At 46.7% G+C, this 17,062-nt stretch overlaps 1 protein-coding gene across 2 annotated transcripts in view; it reads right to left on the bottom strand.

Moving 5' to 3' along the window:
* GLRA1 (glycine receptor alpha 1) overlaps window positions 1-17,062 on the bottom strand; it is a 68,667-nt gene that overhangs the window by 4,000 nt on the left and 47,605 nt on the right. For both annotated transcript variants that reach the window (XM_030572755.1, XM_030572756.1), the window contains exons 4-8: window positions 15,556-15,779; window positions 9,556-9,638; window positions 8,372-8,509; window positions 7,533-7,747; window positions 6,418-6,564 (exon numbers count right to left, since the gene is read on the bottom strand). In XM_030572755.1, the coding sequence (XP_030428615.1) occupies window positions 6,418-6,564; window positions 7,533-7,747; window positions 8,372-8,509; window positions 9,556-9,638; window positions 15,556-15,779 (807 nt within the window). The remainder of the gene's footprint in view (window positions 1-6,417; window positions 6,565-7,532; window positions 7,748-8,371; window positions 8,510-9,555; window positions 9,639-15,555; window positions 15,780-17,062) is intronic.

Genomic DNA, 17,062 nt, shown 5'->3' with positions numbered 1-17,062 from the left:
AGCAAGTGGAGGACCCCCCGCTGCCGAAGTGCCGCCAAAGACGCAGACCGCTGCCAGGTGAGTAAAACAAATAAAAAAATAAAAAAGGTGCCTAAGGTGTGGGGCCCGATTCTGGGGAATCAGGGGAATCAGCCTAAAGCCGGCCCTGCTATCAAGCATCTGATGAGCCACAGGCGCAGGGCCACACCTACATCATCTCAATGAAGACTGAAGTAGAAATCTCAATGCAACTAGCATGCAGTACAAACACTTGTATGCCTGATTTTCAGAGGTGCTGAGAACCCAGACTCCTCTAATCATCAGGTGCATGGTGCAAGACACATCTCAGTCTCAACTTTGGAGTCCTGACGACCATCTCCACTTCAGGTGTGTCAGGCAGGGACACACACACATGTATCAAATAATTGTGAATAAGAGTCACTGCAAATTTAGCTCTTTTTGTTCTTTATGAATCATTCACGGGCCAGTCTTGATTTTCTGTGAATTTATTCTTTATTGGGGAGCGCCATGTCTCCAGGGCCAAATCAGCCAATCGGGCCTTTTTAACTGAATGAGGATGGCAGCAACAAGAATAAAACCCACAAAGGGATCAAACTGGCATTGCCCTGTTTAGTCTCCAACTCCAGCAAATGATGAACGGGTTAATAGTGCTCTGTGAGACCAGAATGTTCCAGACCTTGAAGGGGCAGTAACCACATGGTCACCACAGTTTTTAAAGCTGCACACACCATAGTATGTAGTTGCCACAGGGGGCTTGGACAGTCAGTCTATGGCAGTGGTCCCCAAATTTTCAGGGTTGTGACCCCCCCCATCCTCCTAGAACTGGAAGCAGGGACAGGGGTAACGGGCCCGAGGCTGGGGCCACAGCTGGGGTGGGTCTGGGTCTGGGAATGGAGTCGCAGCCAGCGGCTGAGGGCGGGGCTGGGGCTGGACCATGTTCGGGGGCTGAGGATCGGGGCAGGCCTGGAGCAGAGCTGGGAGCACAGTGGGGCTGGCTGGTGCTCCCTGCTGCTTCCCCCAAAACATTCTTCCATGCACTTCTAGTGGGATGTGCCCCCCAGTTTGGGGACCTCTGGTCTATGGGGTGTTCACAACTTGTTGCCTTTGGCCGTTTGCTGTTCATTATTTGTGGTGTGTGACTGGTTATATGATATTGCTTCTGCTCCCTGATTGGCCAGCTCTCTCTCTCTCTCTCTCTCACACACACATGCATGCACGTTGAATTTCACAAAGTGTGTCCCTATATAGATTGTCAAATTGCAAATAGTAATGGAATGAAAATGTTCCTCTTACATTGATTGAGCCAACTGCTCTATCTGCTGCTGGCCCTGATTTACACCTGTGGAAATGCATAGTCAAGTTTTTCACCATTAGAAACATGCCTCCATCCAATTTGCACATGCTCTCTGGGTAATGGGGTGCTCAGCAACCTGATTGGCATGCAGAGATGCTTTTTTGCAGGTACAAAACAATTGACTAGGCCCTTTTCATGACTGAATGTCATGACTGAAAACGTGGCTCATTTAATCACTAACTGCATATTTTATGGGCTAGATATTCAACCCTTTGTGAGGTCAGTTGTACCTCCTCGTTCCTATGGAAGGACTCCAACATGGAAGGTATTGGGGGGTATAAGTCTGCAAGCAGTTAAAGGCTAGTTGAGTCTCTCACACTTGTCCGTGCTGGGGGGAGAGGGTGTTATGAATTTAGGAGTACAACGGGGTGAAAGCAACTTAAAGGACTTACTGCTACGCAGAGCAGCAGGGCTCCTGGGCAAGGGGGGGACTCTGGGCCCCCAGAAGGGGTGGGATCTTGGGAGGAAGGGGCAGGGCTGGGGCCAGACTCCCCTAGTCAGCCCTTCAGTGCTGTCTGGCCCATGCCGCCTGGGGCTCCAGCAGTGATTTAAAGGGCCTGGGGCTCCCAGCCACTGCTGGGAGCCCTGGGCCCTTTTAAATCGCTGGGCCCTGGGCAACTGTCCCTTTTGCTCCACCCCCCATCAGCGGCCCTGCTAGTATGTGGCAGCTCTTTAATGTTGACTGTGTACCAGCCCGTACCGGTGGCCACTTTCTTACCAGTACACTGTACTGGCCCTTACCGGCTTACTTTCACCTCTGGGGTACAAATGAAATCTGGAAAGAAATTTTTTGTGGGCAATGCCATTGCAGACAGGGAAATCTAGCCAACTTACATTGGCCACTAAGTAAAATGAAAATCAAAATGAATAGAATATAGCCAGTGTGTCTAGATTCACCTGTGATGATACATCACTGAAGCACTTTCAAGGATGTTGGTCTCATGATATGAAGGGGAGGCAAGGGGGCTAGCTAGGGCCATCCGTACCCATATGCAAAGTATGAAGCTACTTAAGGCACCAGGGAATTTCGGGCACCACATTTCCTGGTGTCCTGTGCAGCTGTGTGCTGCTCCAGTCCCCGCACTGCCTCTTCCCCATGGCCCTGCCCCTGCTCCAGCCAAGCCCCGCCCCACTCCACCCCTTCCCTGCCCCTGCCCCGCCCCAGCCCCACTCCCACTCCCCTGAGGACTGCAGCAGGGCCGGGCCTGCTCTCACCGGTGGGAAGTGCAGTGACTCGGCACCAGCTGTGCTGCCAGTGAGTGCTGGGGGGCGGTTCCCCTTTGCCCCCCAAGCCATCCCCCTATACCCCCCATGCAGAAGCCTGGGGCCAGCCCCACCCCCGCATGGAGGCCTGCCCCCTCCCCCAGAATAGTTAGGGACGGCTCTAGGGCTAGCAAGTTTTGACCTGTATAGCCATAGTGGGCTGCAGTCCCCGTCAGCCAATCTGATCGGTCCTTCAGTGCTGCCCATTTTAATACATTATTTCATTCAGTGTGACATGTCAGTGCTTAGATGAAAGAGAGCAGAAAGCAGAACCTGTCAGGGCACTGGGATAGAGCCATCAGGTTCTCCAGCAGCTGTACAATGTGCTTTGAATATATGCAATCAACCGCAAGTCTTGATGAGGGTGCAACTCTCCCTTACTGGGGATGTTTTTATTTATGCTTTGTTCCAATTAAAGTTGCTGTGAGATTATGCAGGGTTCCTAATAGCAGCCTTGTGTTTGGTTGAATACCTCTGGCAAACAGATCTTTTGAAATGACCTAACTAGAGCTTTTATCATTATTTTGTCAACAGTATGGCAAAGCGACCTGCATGCAGCAGCGCGACTCAGTAGAAAAGGATGCTTGAATCTGGACTAGGAGATAAAAGCACAATGACATGCATCTGACGAAGTGGGTATTCACCCACGAAAGCTCATAGACTTTAAGGTCAGACGGGATCATTATGATCTGCTCTAATACGTCTGGTAGTCTATAAGGTGCCACAGGACTCTTTGCTGCTTTTACAAAAGCACAATGAGGCATCCGTGCTGGATGGCTGCAGCTCAGACTGTTTTAAGCAGGCAGTTCTCACTCCCACAGAACCAGAATGTGCTAGTTTTGTCTAAATGGCATAGCCTGATTGTGCACAAGTGAAGTTAATGGGAGCTTTGCTGTTGATTCTCATGGCCCATAGAGCATTTGTCTTTGTGCATTATACGGCATTCTTCATCCAGAGCTGTGAAAATGCTTTACAAAAGTGAGCAAGCATTATCACCCATTTCGCAGATGGGGAAACAGAAGCTCAGGATGGGAAGTTGGTTGTCTAGATGTTACAGAGCTTTGAACAAAACCCAGGTCTCCTGGCATCTTATCCACTAGATCATGCTACCTCCTGAAATTGTGACAATTTCTCCAGCATGTGCAGAACCTTTGTGCAGCTAGAAGTCCAGTTTCTCCGTGGTTTGACCTATTTTTCTAGAGTTCTGGGGTGATTCTTCATAACAAATTAACTCTTGTTATAGGCCAGTGATTTAGGTATGGTGCTGAAAATCCACTGCTTCTTAGTTGATGGTCCTAGTTAATTAAGTTTGCAGGTGTAGCCATGTTGGTCCCAGGATACAAGAGAGACAAAGTGTGAGGTAATATCTTTTACTGGACCAACTTCTGTTGATGAGAGAGACAAGCTTTGCAGAGCCAGACCCGAGGAAGAGCTCTGTGTAGCTCAAAAACTTGCCCCTCTCACCAGCAGAAGTTGATCCAATAAAAGCTGCTACCCCACTCACCTTTTCTCTCTAGTTAATTGAGGGCACTTTCACCAGGGCATCTTAGCCGTCTGCTGAGCTCTGAGCTGAAGTTGTGGCATTCCACTACATTCATGCCACTGCTCTTTGGAGCCACCTACAGACAGTGCCTGGCTCAGTGTAACGGGATGGGTCCTAAATTCTTGTCTATGTCTTGTAAATGTTTACAGTTCTTGGGAGAGTCCCATGGCACTTCGTCTAATAGGCTGCCTTCCTCTGCTGTAAGGGACGGGCCAGCTGGAGGGGGGGTATAAGACAACCTCCTGGAGAGAACAGACTGGGAGAGGTGTGGTTCAGCCAACTGCTAAATCTTCCGGTCTATGCATAGTAAGTCCCCTGGGCTGAAGCCAGGGGTCCCTGAGCAAAGCTGGCACTCCCAGTCTGAAGCAATGGTCAGCACCACTAGCAAGTCAGGCTGATAAAGCAGCAAACAAATAAATCCCATTCTTTAGTGGGTCAGATCCCTGGCTCTGCTCCCTTCCACTTTGCACAGTGGGAAAGCCTTAGCGGGCAGCTGGGAATTCCTCTTATAGAGGGGAATCCCTGGGTGATGTCAACCCGGCAGAGCCAGCTGCATGCTATGCTGTCCTACTCCCTGCCTCAAGCTGTACAGTGAGCATTGAGCAGGTGGGTGCAGAAAATGCTGCACTCTGCAGATCCTGGGCTGGCTGAGTGGCACTTAGGGAACTTGCTCCAGGCAAAACAAATTAAAGCAGCCCTGAGCCAAGTCATCCCCTAGCACTGGGGAGATGGAAGGCAGTAGAAAAGCAGCTTTGCTTTACCCTTTCCTAGCAGGTATGTAGCTGTTCAAAATCCCAGCTGCTTATAGGCTAGGGATTAGTGCATTTGCAATGTAATGGCTGTAATGCAGTTACAAACCCTTAGTAAGCCACTGTACACCAACCCTTAGAGCAGTCCTGGGGCACCAAAACAGCTGCCCTTCCCAGAATGTTCATAGAGAAAATGGAAGGTGAACACTGTCGTGCTAACTGCTGGGGATGATGCGTGGAACTGGGATGAAGGTAAAGTTCCCTGATTTATTTCCCGAATGAGATGGTGCACCAATGGCAGAACGGCCTCTGTTCTTTTCTCGTAGACTTAGGAAGTTCATTGCCATGAAATCATACAGTTACATGAATATGCTGACCTGGACAGGTATTGGTGCTAACACAAATTGTGGAAGCTGGCTCCGATGGGCACTGCTTGCTTATTAATGACCATAGTGAGTCAACCAACCATTTATTAGAGTCCAGGCTGTTCCATTCTCTGTCAGTGGAGACTTCTGTACTAGACACTGACATATACTTGGTTGAGTCACATATGTGAGATCTGGTTTGATTTTCTCTTCTGTTTGCACATCTGTAATCAAGGTGGGATCTCCTCCAGAAATAATTACTCACTTCCTGTCTAGGACTTGAGTTATTGAGTTGTTCTCTCTCAAGAGAGGCCAGACACCTGCCATGGAGGAGATGACTTTCATCTGCTTAGTAAGCTCAGCTTCTTTAGAATCTATTCATCTCTGCATTTAGAGCCAGCCTGAGACAACTATTTATATTCCTCTGCCTCTAATTGTATCTACTGTTACATTTCTCTCTATAGTTCACTCTGTGGCATAGGATCTCTGCTGTGGGGCACATTCTGACAGGTTCCAAAGCTTCCAGTGTGCAGGCTGTAGATTTCTACCCAACACAAGCATGTTCTGATTGATTTCAGTCATGGAGAATGTGCATGGAGCTTGGCTAAGGACATTTTAAGGGTTGTTTTTTTTTAAAAAAGAGTATTTTAGAGAGGAACATCACAGTAAATCCAAGCAGCAGATGCTTCTGAACGTAGTGCTATTCAGCAAGGTGGCAGATACAATGAATGTGTCACTTACCTTCATGCTATGGTAAGCTGCCTCACTAGGTTATGCCACTCCATGATAGACCCCGTCCCACTGCCCCCAAACATCACAACAAGCAGCACTTCCAGATCAGTCCCTCTGGAAGTCACTCTTGGGAGAACTGTCTTTTTAATATAAATCCCTGAACAGGCATCATAAACAAAATAAAGGAGTTTGGTACCCACCGGGAGCAAGCTGAATATTGGAGGAGAACCCAAAAGCAGTGGAGCTGGCCATGTGCTCTGGCTTGCTCCTCCTCACTATCTGACTGTATGTAAAGGACTTCACTGAGCACCACCTGCTAGATCCAGCTGGCCACATGAGTGACCCTCTGAGGTTCTAGAGGGTGTGGGGACTCTTTGGGTCCAGCTGTGCTCTGCATGACTTGTATATTACCTTGTGGTGCCTCCTCTTCCTTCTGAATCTGAGCAGCTCTTTGTGCTGCCGGGACACAAAGTTGACAGCGGCATACTCCAGAAGAGCTGAGAACACGAACAGCAAGCACACAGCCATCCAGATGTCTATGGCCTTAACGTAGGATACCTGTGGGTTAGAGAGGGAGACTAAGAGACCTTGTTCCAGCATCTGCCTTTCTTCTCACTATTTCCCCAAGCTCTTTGGAAAGTGATAATGAAACAATTGAGCCAGCCATGATATCCCCAGCAAGAGCTCATAGACATTAAAACCTGTCTTACCGAGCAAAGGAATGTTGTCCAGGACCCGATGTTAATCTTTGTTTCCCCTTAAAAACAATCCCACATATGAAATTATCTAGTGTATAGATGCAATGGGTTGTGCAAGGGAAAAATAGTAGCACATACAGAATAGGAAGAAACCAGAGTTTCAGTTATTCTTCATGTCCACTGAAGGCAGGACAAGAAGTAATGGGCTTAATCTTCAGCAAGGGAGATTTAGGTTAGATATTAGGAAAAACTTTGTAACTATATGGGTAGTTAGGTTCTGGAATGGGTTTCCAAGGGAGGTTGTGGAATCCCCATCACTGGAGGTTTTTTAAGAACAGGTTGGTCAAACACCTGTCAGGGATGGTCTAGGTTTACTTGGTCCTGCCTCAGTGCTGGGGGCTGGACTTGATGACCTCTTAGGTCACTTCCAGCCCTACATTTTTGTGATTCTGTGATTGTATCTTAGTGGGCCAGATTCAGTATTAATATTGAATGTAGGAGATACACTGCGTATATGAACTAATATAATATGCATGTTAAGAGTTTGTAGGCACTTGGGGCATGGCCTGAGAGCGCAGTTCTCTGGCTTAGAATGCTGCCCCCTAGGGGGCAGTTACTGCTGGTGTAACTTAGCGCAGCTCAGCTTTAATTTGTATTGAGGCTAGCGTCGCCACTGGTGGCCCACAAATTTGGGAGCCCACAAGAGTAGTGGAAAGCCCATGCGCAAGTTTGTTGACTGGAATTCTTAATGTATTTGGAGATCTGGCCCTAACTGTTCAATACATTGGTTTGAAGGAATTTCTTCCAAGTGTCAGGGGTGCTCCGTACCTTGGGCAATGATGCTCGGGAACCAGAGCTCTGGGTGGTCATAGTGAGCACAGTGGTGATGCCCAGGCCAACACGGGCAGGCGCAGCATCCATGTTGATCCAGAAGGAGATCCAAGACAGGATGACTATCAGAAGGCTGGGGATATACATCTGGATCAGGTAGTAGCCCATCTGTCGCTCCAGGTGGAAACGTGCTTCTATGCAGGTGAACTTGCCTGAGAATGACAGGAGTTAAATTGGAGGGTTACTGGTAGGAGGCATGATAATCTCATAGCATCCAACCTCAGCAAACTATGGCTGACTGCAATTTTCACTTCCTGGCTAAGAAACAGTTCTTGCTGGGCAAAGGGAGCATGTGGTAGGCTGAGTATCACTAATGTTAGCACATGCATTAATAACATCAGCACGACAACACCATGCGTCTCCCTCTAACATCTTTTTTTAACTAAACGAAAGTGAATTTGTGCTAGTGAAAGGTGCCAGATTAACAGGCCTGTAGACTGAAGTTCCCCATTGAGTTCTAGAACAAACACAATATGAAGGTGAGCTTGGGGAGAGGATTTAAATGAAATACCCCAGCAGATGCAAAGAGCTCTGATGGGCACAAGAAGGGTACACAGGAGACACAAGTTTTGGGTCTGGCAAGACATTTGTGTGAAGATTGTATCTTCAGCAAGTCTTTAGACAGGTTGTTCTCCAGGATATAATTGTTAGATAAATGCCATGAGCATGCAAGAGATGATGTCTGGCAAATATACAGGGCCAAATTCTTACTGCAAGGAGCTTAGTGAGTAAAAGTAAATGGCCCTGGGGATGGGAGATGGGCGTTTGTTACTGACCTGTGTTGTAATGCTTGGTGCAGTATCGCAAATCTTTTTCTTCCTTCAGGATAAACTGAGGCAAGGTTAATCCATCAGCAACCTGCACAGCTCCTTTCTCTTGCCATTCAAATATCAGATCGTTCATTGTGTAGCCAACTGTTGAGAGTAGGGAACAAATAGGACACATGAGCGAGAAACCAAACGGTGTCGAAGACAGGTGCCAACAGGGATGGTATTGTGGAGAAGGAAGTCCTGCACGGGTGCAGGGAGTTAGACTGGATTGCCCATGATAGGATGGGTTTCAGGGCTCTCCATTGTGTCGCACAACAGGTTTGCTGAGGCTTACCTGGTGATGAAATCTTATATAAATGGTATAGATGGGCAGTGGTGGTTATAGTGGTGCACGTCATGCATCACAGTGGATTCCTGTCCAATAAATCAGATTTTCTATGAGCTTGGGCTATTCTTTTAGCTTAGCTTAGCCTTTCAGCCCCAGCCTCTTCCTCTGCATTAAGTTAATCATTGGCTTCCTTTCCTTTTAGTTAAGGAGGCACGTAGGTGCAAGCATGTATCCTAAAGCTGGGGGGAAGCCCCACTTGCAGCTTGGAGAACCTTCACCTTCAAAGCAGGAGGCCAATGCAGATAAACAAGAGCTCCCTCTTTAGGAGTTCAGCAATTGCTTGAATCTGGATCAAGCTAAGAGATGTCAGGTAGTTTCCTGGAAAACCGAGAGCTGCTCCCTGAGTGAATGCTAGTGACAGGAATGAAGCAATCCTGGCAAAACTAATAAACAAGATTGTAGGGACCAGAGTGACAGACAGGCTCATGTCAGTATGTCTGGGCTCTTGGGGGAAGGATACAAGGAGGGGAGGGATGTGGACCCCTACATTGGCCTCTGATCCCTGATTTAAGAGCCCTCCTCTCCCCATCTCCAAATGCCCTTTGCCTTTGATAGTGGCTTTATTCCTCCACTACAGGTACAAGAAATAGTTGTTGGTAGAAATTAATGCTAGGTGGGGCTGTGTGGGTGCTGGCAGGGAAAGGAGTGTGAGCAGAGGATCATGCTGACACGCATATGCCAGGCACTATGTCCTGACTTTTACCCCCCTTTGTCTTTCATAATCAGAGAACCAGCTGAGAGCTGAAAAGGGACAGAGGAAACATGGTGGTTATCTTTAGAGGGGAAACCCCTCAGGACTCACAGCTCTCTAACTGCATGATGCACGTCTGCACGTCCATGGGGAAGTTCTTCAGATCCATGGGACAAGCCAGCGTTAGTGTAATCCTGGAATGAGAAGACAGACAGGGGAATCCCAGACTCAGTTTGAACACTGACAGGTAGTTACATTACATCTGAACTATGTAGGTGCCCACTCTTGTATAGATAGGTTAGTCTGTTACCTGTGCAGGGCCACACCTACCAGTTTGGGGGCATTGCCTGGATTATCTGCATCTTCCTTGAATGTAGTTTCAAGTGTGACATTGCAGCGTGTCAGAAATACGGAGCAGTTGGGCCTGTGATTTAATCCCAGCTGCCTTTTGCTGGTGGCATGTTGTGACCACACCACTCCTTGGATTGTGTGGAACAGAAGAGTCCTACACCAAGCTGTCTTGCTGCTTCTATCTTTATTTCATGCCTCAAGCTCACAACAATCTGAACCAGTCTGATATCATGGATCCACCAAATAGGATATTTCTAAAGGCTAGCGCTGGTTGGAAAATTTCAAACAAAACATTTTCCTGTTGAAAAATGGGGCTTTGTCCAAATTGAAATTTGCATCGGGGTAGGGGGAAATGATAGATTTCAACAAAATTTTCTGTTGGGAAAATTGAAACAAAATATTTTGGGTTAGGTCAGTGTCAAACTCTATATCTGTCTGAGCCACCGCAATGCCTCGTGGGAGTTGTAGTTCCAGGTCCCTTGTGCCCCATTGTCTCCTCTAGCCGATGCCTCCTGGTCAGACTCCATGTCCCATGATGCACCACTGTGTCTCTCTGCATTATACTCCACACTCATAAGAACGGCCATACTGGGTCAGACCAAAGGTCCATCTAGCCCAGTATCCTGTCTTCTGACAGTGGCCAATGCCAGGTGCCCGAGAGGGAATGAACAGAGCAGGTAATCATCAAGTGATCCGTCCCCTGTTGCCCATTCCCAGCTTCTTGTAAACAGAGGCTAAGGACACTTCAGAGCATGGTTTTGCATCCCTGTCCATCCTGGCTAATAGCCATTGATTGACCTGTCCTCCATGAATTTATCTAATTCTTTTTCTGAATGCTATTATAGACTTCACAACATCCTCTGGCAAGGAGTGCCACAGGTTGACTGTGCGTTGTGTGAAGAAATACTTCCTTTTGTTTGTTTTAAACCTGCTACCTACTAAAACATCCTTCTGCCTGAGGAGGCCTGGATGGACCAATTGCAGACCTCTCCGCTGTTCCTTAATCAGTCAGCAGGCCTGCTGCTGAGCACTGTGACAGGGTATCAGAGCAATGCCTGGTTGCCGGTCAATACAGGTCTGACTCTGGTTCAGATGTCTCTTGCTGTAGCGGAGCAAGAAGATACCTTTGAGAAAGTTGGACTCCATACCCAGGAGTTGTCAGACTGAGCTGATTGGGGATCATCTGATTTACATTCTGGTTATGTTAACACATTTTTCCCTCTTTTGGTAAAGAGAAACCGAGGTGACAATCTTGCTTGGATATTGCTGGTTTTATTTCTGCCAAGACATCCCACTATCTTACAGAGAAACTCCAGCACTGCAGTGACTCAGCAGTTCACCTTTGGACCTCTCCGAGCCCCAGCCAAAGAGGGATTATGATGAGATATCTCTTGCCCATCAGCACAGAACACTAACTACTGGGTCAGCTGGCGCTGATGGCTGGTTTATTACGTGCACATTGTTGGTGGAGAACAGTTTCAAACCGCAGTGTGATTTAAAAAAATGGGGGTCTCCAAACTCTGCCTACATGATTGGCAGTTTTGATTACTGCTTTGGCTTGCTGTCTGGTAGCTGCTATCTGCACTGAATCAACCCCCCATTTCTCATGGTGGCGATCTGCATTACAGCACTGCCTGTTCATTTTCCATTCCGCAGCACCACACTGCCACCGGACACATGAGATAGCATAATGGGATGCAACTGCCACCTGCCTTTGGGGGTTGTAATGGAAGGTTTGAGTGACCTGGAGTTCCCAATGTAACACAAATCCACACTAGGAAGAAGGCAAAATGTCTTTGGGACGTCTTTTTGGCTCCTTTCCCCCCCGAGTATTTTTAATAAAACTGCTTGTTCTTAAATTTATTGCTTTAAAAAACGGAGAGTTGGGAAATGGATGTTTTCCAAAGGCGAATTAGTGAAAGTAATACAGTTCCACAGAAGTGTTCTGGATTCCTCTGGCAAATTAGTGACCCTGGGAAAAGGCTGTGAGGTTCTGGGGTAGGAAAATACCCCCTTACTCGCCCTCCCAGCTCTCCTGAGTGAAAACCGTACAAGAGAATGGAATAAAGAATCATAGAATATCAGGGTTGGAAGGGACCTCAGGAGGTCATCTAATCCACCCCCTGCTCAAAGCAGGACCAATTCCCAACTAAATCATCCCAGCCAGGGCTTTATCAAGCTTGACCTTAAAAACCTCTACGGAAGGAGATTCCACCACCTCCCTAGGTAACCCATTCCAGTGCTTCACCACCCTCCTAGTGAAAAAGTTTTTCCTAACATCCAACCTAAACCTCCCCCACTGCAACTTGAGAGCATTACTCCTTGTTCTGTCATCTGGCACCACTGAGAACAGTCTAGATCCAGCCTCTTTGGAACCCCCTTTTAGGTAGCTGAAAGCAGCTATCAAATCCCCCCTCATTCTTCTCTTCTGCAGACTAAACAATCCCAGTTCCCTCAGCCTCTCCTCATAAGTCATGTGCTCCAGCCCCCTAATCATTTTTGTTGCCCTCCGCTGGACTCTTTCCAATTTTTCCACATCCTTCTTGTAGTGTGGGGCCCAAAACTGGACACAATACTCCAGATGAAGCCTTACCAATGTCGAATAGAGGGGAATGATCACGTTCCTTGATCTGCTGGCAATGTCCCTACTTATACAGCTCAAAATGCCATTAGCCTTCTTGGCAACAAGGGCACACTGTTGACTCATATCCAGCTTCTCATCCACTGTAACCCCTAGGTCCTTTTCTGCAGAACTGCTTCCTAGTCATTCGGTCCCCAGTCTGTAACAGTGAATGGGATTCTTCCGTCGTAAGTGCAGGACTCTGCATTTGTCCTTGTTGAACCTCATCAGGTTTCTTTTGGCTCAATCCTCTAATTTGCCTATGTCCCTCTGTATCCTATCCCTGTCCTCCAGTGTATCTACCACTCCTTCCAGTTTAGTGTCACCTGCAAACTTGCTGAGAGTGCAGTCCACACCGTCCTCCAGATCATTAGTGAAGATATTGAACAAAACTGGCCCCAGGACCGACCCTTGGGGCACTCCGCTTGAAACCGGCTGCCAACTAGACATGGAGCCATTGATCGCTACCCGTTGAGGTTAGGGAACCAGGTGATCCCCAAAGCAATGTGAGTTTGGGGGTGTTTCAGTATAAACTCTTAACTTGCACTGGGTTTCTTGCTGTGGTGCCCAACGTTTGGTTGATTACCTGGACTAGGTTTGGAGTAAAATCTGTGTAGATTGATGGTTCTGGGCATGCAAGCCATGCAAATTTGCAACTCTACTTAGTTTCAATACAATGGCAGAGGAAAATGGGCCCATTTAGCCAAGGGTTTATCTACACCAGGAGTTTGCCTTAGTTCAGCAATCAGTGGTCAGCCGCAAAGGTAGTAAACCCCTAGCGGAGACAAGGAATTGAGGGCTGGGTTATTGTAGGTCTTGTTCATGTAACACTCCCATTGACCTCCGGGGGAACAGCATATATTTGAAGGTTGCAAGATCTGGTTCTTATTTAATTTAAATCTAGGATAAGTGAAGTGCTTGAATTGGGGAAGAAAGGGATTATCTAGGAACCCCCTTTACCTGGCTTTCCCATCCCATTCCATCCCCATTCCTATTAGTACAGCCCTAATAATATGTTGAGATCACATAGCAGAATCCCCTCCAATCCTCTGCTCGCTTCAGTTTGTGTATTGAGCAAGTGAGTGGGTTTCAGCCACCTCCCTTGTGTTGATGTGATTTCCTTCTCCACCCCAAATGCAACCTTGTTTCAGGAAGCACTCATCCCAGCTACAGCACTTTCAGTGTAGAGCCAGGGGACTGAGCCATCTGTGATTATGGAGGGACCATACCATAACAAACAGAAGTGCTTTCTTTGCCTGCCACTGAGACTGTCCTGCACATGCTGTACATTCCCCGTCCATTTGAAACACAGCACCCGTGTCAGAGCTTCCAAAGTGTCTGTGTGTCATATCTCGGTAGGCACTGGGTATATTTAAAACAGAATCATTTAGCATTATTATTAGTTCTTCCTGCCTGAATGTCTTTCTCTTTATTGCTGCAAGGAGTATTATTATGTGGTAATTTTAATTGTCAGGGTGCCTAGAGCTTTTGGGTAGGTATCTAACTACATAAATCTAAAGAAAAGAGAATTTTATTCATATGCTTTTTTTCAAAGGGACCGTATTAATATGGCTATGCCTTGAAGCTAATGTGTTCTGAGAGTTTGCCCTATTTGGTTACATTTATCTTAAGAATTGCATTTATTTGTTAGTTTTAAGATGAATACTGCTTCAGCAAGCATATGTGTGCAGTTCCCCTGTGCCAGAGCAGGCGGTTCACGTACTGACTTGTTCATGGGTCATTGGAACATTCTTTAAATATGCAAGGCCTGCTCTTCAGATATGGACACCTAAATGACACATGCTCATGCAAAGTGTCAGATGTGCAAACTGGGAAGTTGTGCACCTACAAGTCTATGTGCACATGTAAATGCAGGATTTGTGTGCTCAGGTTAGGTAGGTGCTTTTTGAAAACTGGGCTGATTGCAGTTGGAGCTGTAGAAAGGATGGAACAACTAAAAAAAACAAACAACCCAGCTATGGATAGTGCAGTCCTTAAGATAGAATCCATGTAACGAGACAAACTTCATGTTAGCGTAATGTCATGATTGAACAATCTTGGCAATACCCCTTTAAGTTTGTTTCATGTCACGCGGTACGGGTATATAAGCAGTTAGATTAGAGTGACCAGACTGCAAGTGTGAAAAATCGGGATAGGGATGGAGGGTAATAGGAGCCTATATAAGAAGAAGACCCAAAAATCGAGATTGTTCCTATAAAATCGGGACATCTGGTCACCCTAATTTAGATGTATGTGTATGAAACATATACTAGTGTGTGTATATCTAGGAGTGTAGATAAAATTGGACTAGGTTTAAGTATATTAGGTTACCTTCTTTTGCATGTAGACACCATTCATATGCACACATACATATGAAATGGCTGTGACTTCTGGAAGGTTAGTGAACAGCATTTCATTGAAAAAGGCAGAACTCTGACCACCAAGGGAGATGTTAGTGTATGTAGGAGCAGGGAATGAAAAAGAGAACAGTTTTATTCTCAGTATCTATACAAATCCTTGGCAATTACTTCAGTGTGGACTCTTAATTTTCTCTTTCCAATCCTTCAGACCCGGATAGCTGGGGTTTCTGAGGTTTCTTTGATATTCAAAACCATTTTGGTTTGTAGCAAAATATTGTAACAAATTTGTGGCCATTTAGGAACATCACTACTGCAGACTGTGGCCACTTGGCTTGCAGCAGCACTGAGGATTGAACCATCCACCTACTTCAAAAAGCACATCTCTTGGCCTAATGGAGAATCTCCTTTTTCTGTTAAGGATGGAAGGCCTATGACACACAGTTGAAAAGTTCTTATGTTCTCCAGTAGAAGGCCCATCCTAACCATTTTGTTAGTGTCATGTGATTTTAAATTGAAACTTGTTTACAAGACCTGACCTAAAGAGTGAAACAGCAGTGTTTGCTGCTGCCTCCTTGCCAGCGCAGGGCTGCCATCTTGGATTTTACCTCAGAATTGTGAGGATGGAATCAAGTCAGTCTGCTGGGATTTGAACCCAGGGAGTTCAGTGGTTTAAAGACCAACCCCTAATGCTCTGTTTATTTAACAGCTTCTTGACTCAGCCTCAAGCATGCTTAGTCCCACTGTCCTCCCACCCCCAACCATTCTCTTTATCCCTCTCACCTGATACTGTAGAGGACATTGCCATTTCTGGAAATGCGCAAAAGTTTGTTGTCTGTGGTGATCTCGTGGAAATGGGCCCCCTTCTCGTTGGCAAAGAACAAGTCAGGCTTCCAGATGGAATCCAACATGGAGGGGTCCAAATCCAGGGAGTCATCAGGGTACTCGTTGTATGCCAGCCGCGGGTCGTTCCACTGCTGCCGCAGGAAGATGTTCACCCTGTAGTCCTGCAGTGAGGGCACAAGAGTTAGCGCTCGGCACAAAGTTAATGGTGCCCAAAAAATACTAGCAGTGGCCAGAAACTGCTAAGTGCAGAAGAAAGGGACACCGAAGGCAGCTGGGTTGAAACAAGCAAACAAACAATGTCTTTGGTGTGGTTAGGATCTCACACTTACTCTGTGACATTCCCTACTGGCATTTTTTCTTGTATTTTTAGCTCTGTAGACAAAAGACACAATGATGGGCAAACAGCTGCTGTCCACGACACCTGCTCTGCTGCAGTGATCCCTGAATCCATAGCTACAGCCTCACCAGTGCTATAGGGCAGTGGTTTTCAAGCTCTCTTTCATTTGCGGACCCCTACAAAATTTCAAATCGAGGTGCGGATCCCTTTGGAAATCTTAGACATAGTCTCTGGACCCCAGATTGAAAACCACTGCTATTGTGCATTTAGCTTGAAGAGAAAAGTTCCATTCCAGGGTCTGCTACTGAACCTACACTCTCACTAATTCTCCAGGGCTACTAAAATATGGTTCATTTACTGAGTGTGTCGAGGGCTGGAATTATATTTGCAAGATGCATCTTGTGGAGGATTAAGGGGAGGGCAGAGAAAGCAATTGTATTCAGTATTCCACCCCCTTGTTATTTGTAGGCATGCTACCTTCTTGCTGAGAGGGAATCCACCAGGACCCCACATTTCTCCCCTTTTTACTTCATCATCCTCAATGCTCCTGCTCCATGACAACCCTTCCTTTGTTCAGAGTTTATTACCATCCTTAGCATTGATTGTGAATAGAGGAAAGGATCACTTAAGAACACAAGGTGTCCATCCCTGCAATGTCTGTTGGGATGGGGCTCTATCTATAGTCTCACTTTTACATAGGTTCTTTGTAGATATTATCCATTTTATAATGAATCAACACGGCTCTATCAAGTTACTTGTGTTGAGGCCGCACTAATCATGATTGGAACCCCACTGTACAAACACGTGGTAAGAGACAACTCTTCAAGGCAGAGATGTTCAATCAAAATAGGCAAAATAAATAGCATTGAGGAGAGTGACATGCCCAAGATCCCACAGGAAATCTGTGTGACAGAGCTAGGAATTGAACACTCATCTTCTGAAGCCCAGTCTAATTTCTTAGCCATAAGACCATCCTTCCTCTCACTGCTGAAGCACTTTAATTGCGGAGGTCAGATAGTTCTTAACACCGAGGGCTCCAGGATTTGGGCCACGCAGGGCAAAAACCTGCCACTCTTTCTAACTAGGATGGTGGTGGTGCCACAGGGC

The sequence above is a fragment of the Gopherus evgoodei genome, chromosome 8, assembly GCF_007399415.2.
Source record: "Gopherus evgoodei ecotype Sinaloan lineage chromosome 8, rGopEvg1_v1.p, whole genome shotgun sequence".
Taxonomy (NCBI): domain Eukaryota; kingdom Metazoa; phylum Chordata; order Testudines; family Testudinidae; genus Gopherus; species Gopherus evgoodei.
The sequence above is the reverse complement of the archived record's forward strand: the minus strand, read 5'-3'. Positions and strand labels throughout refer to the sequence as shown.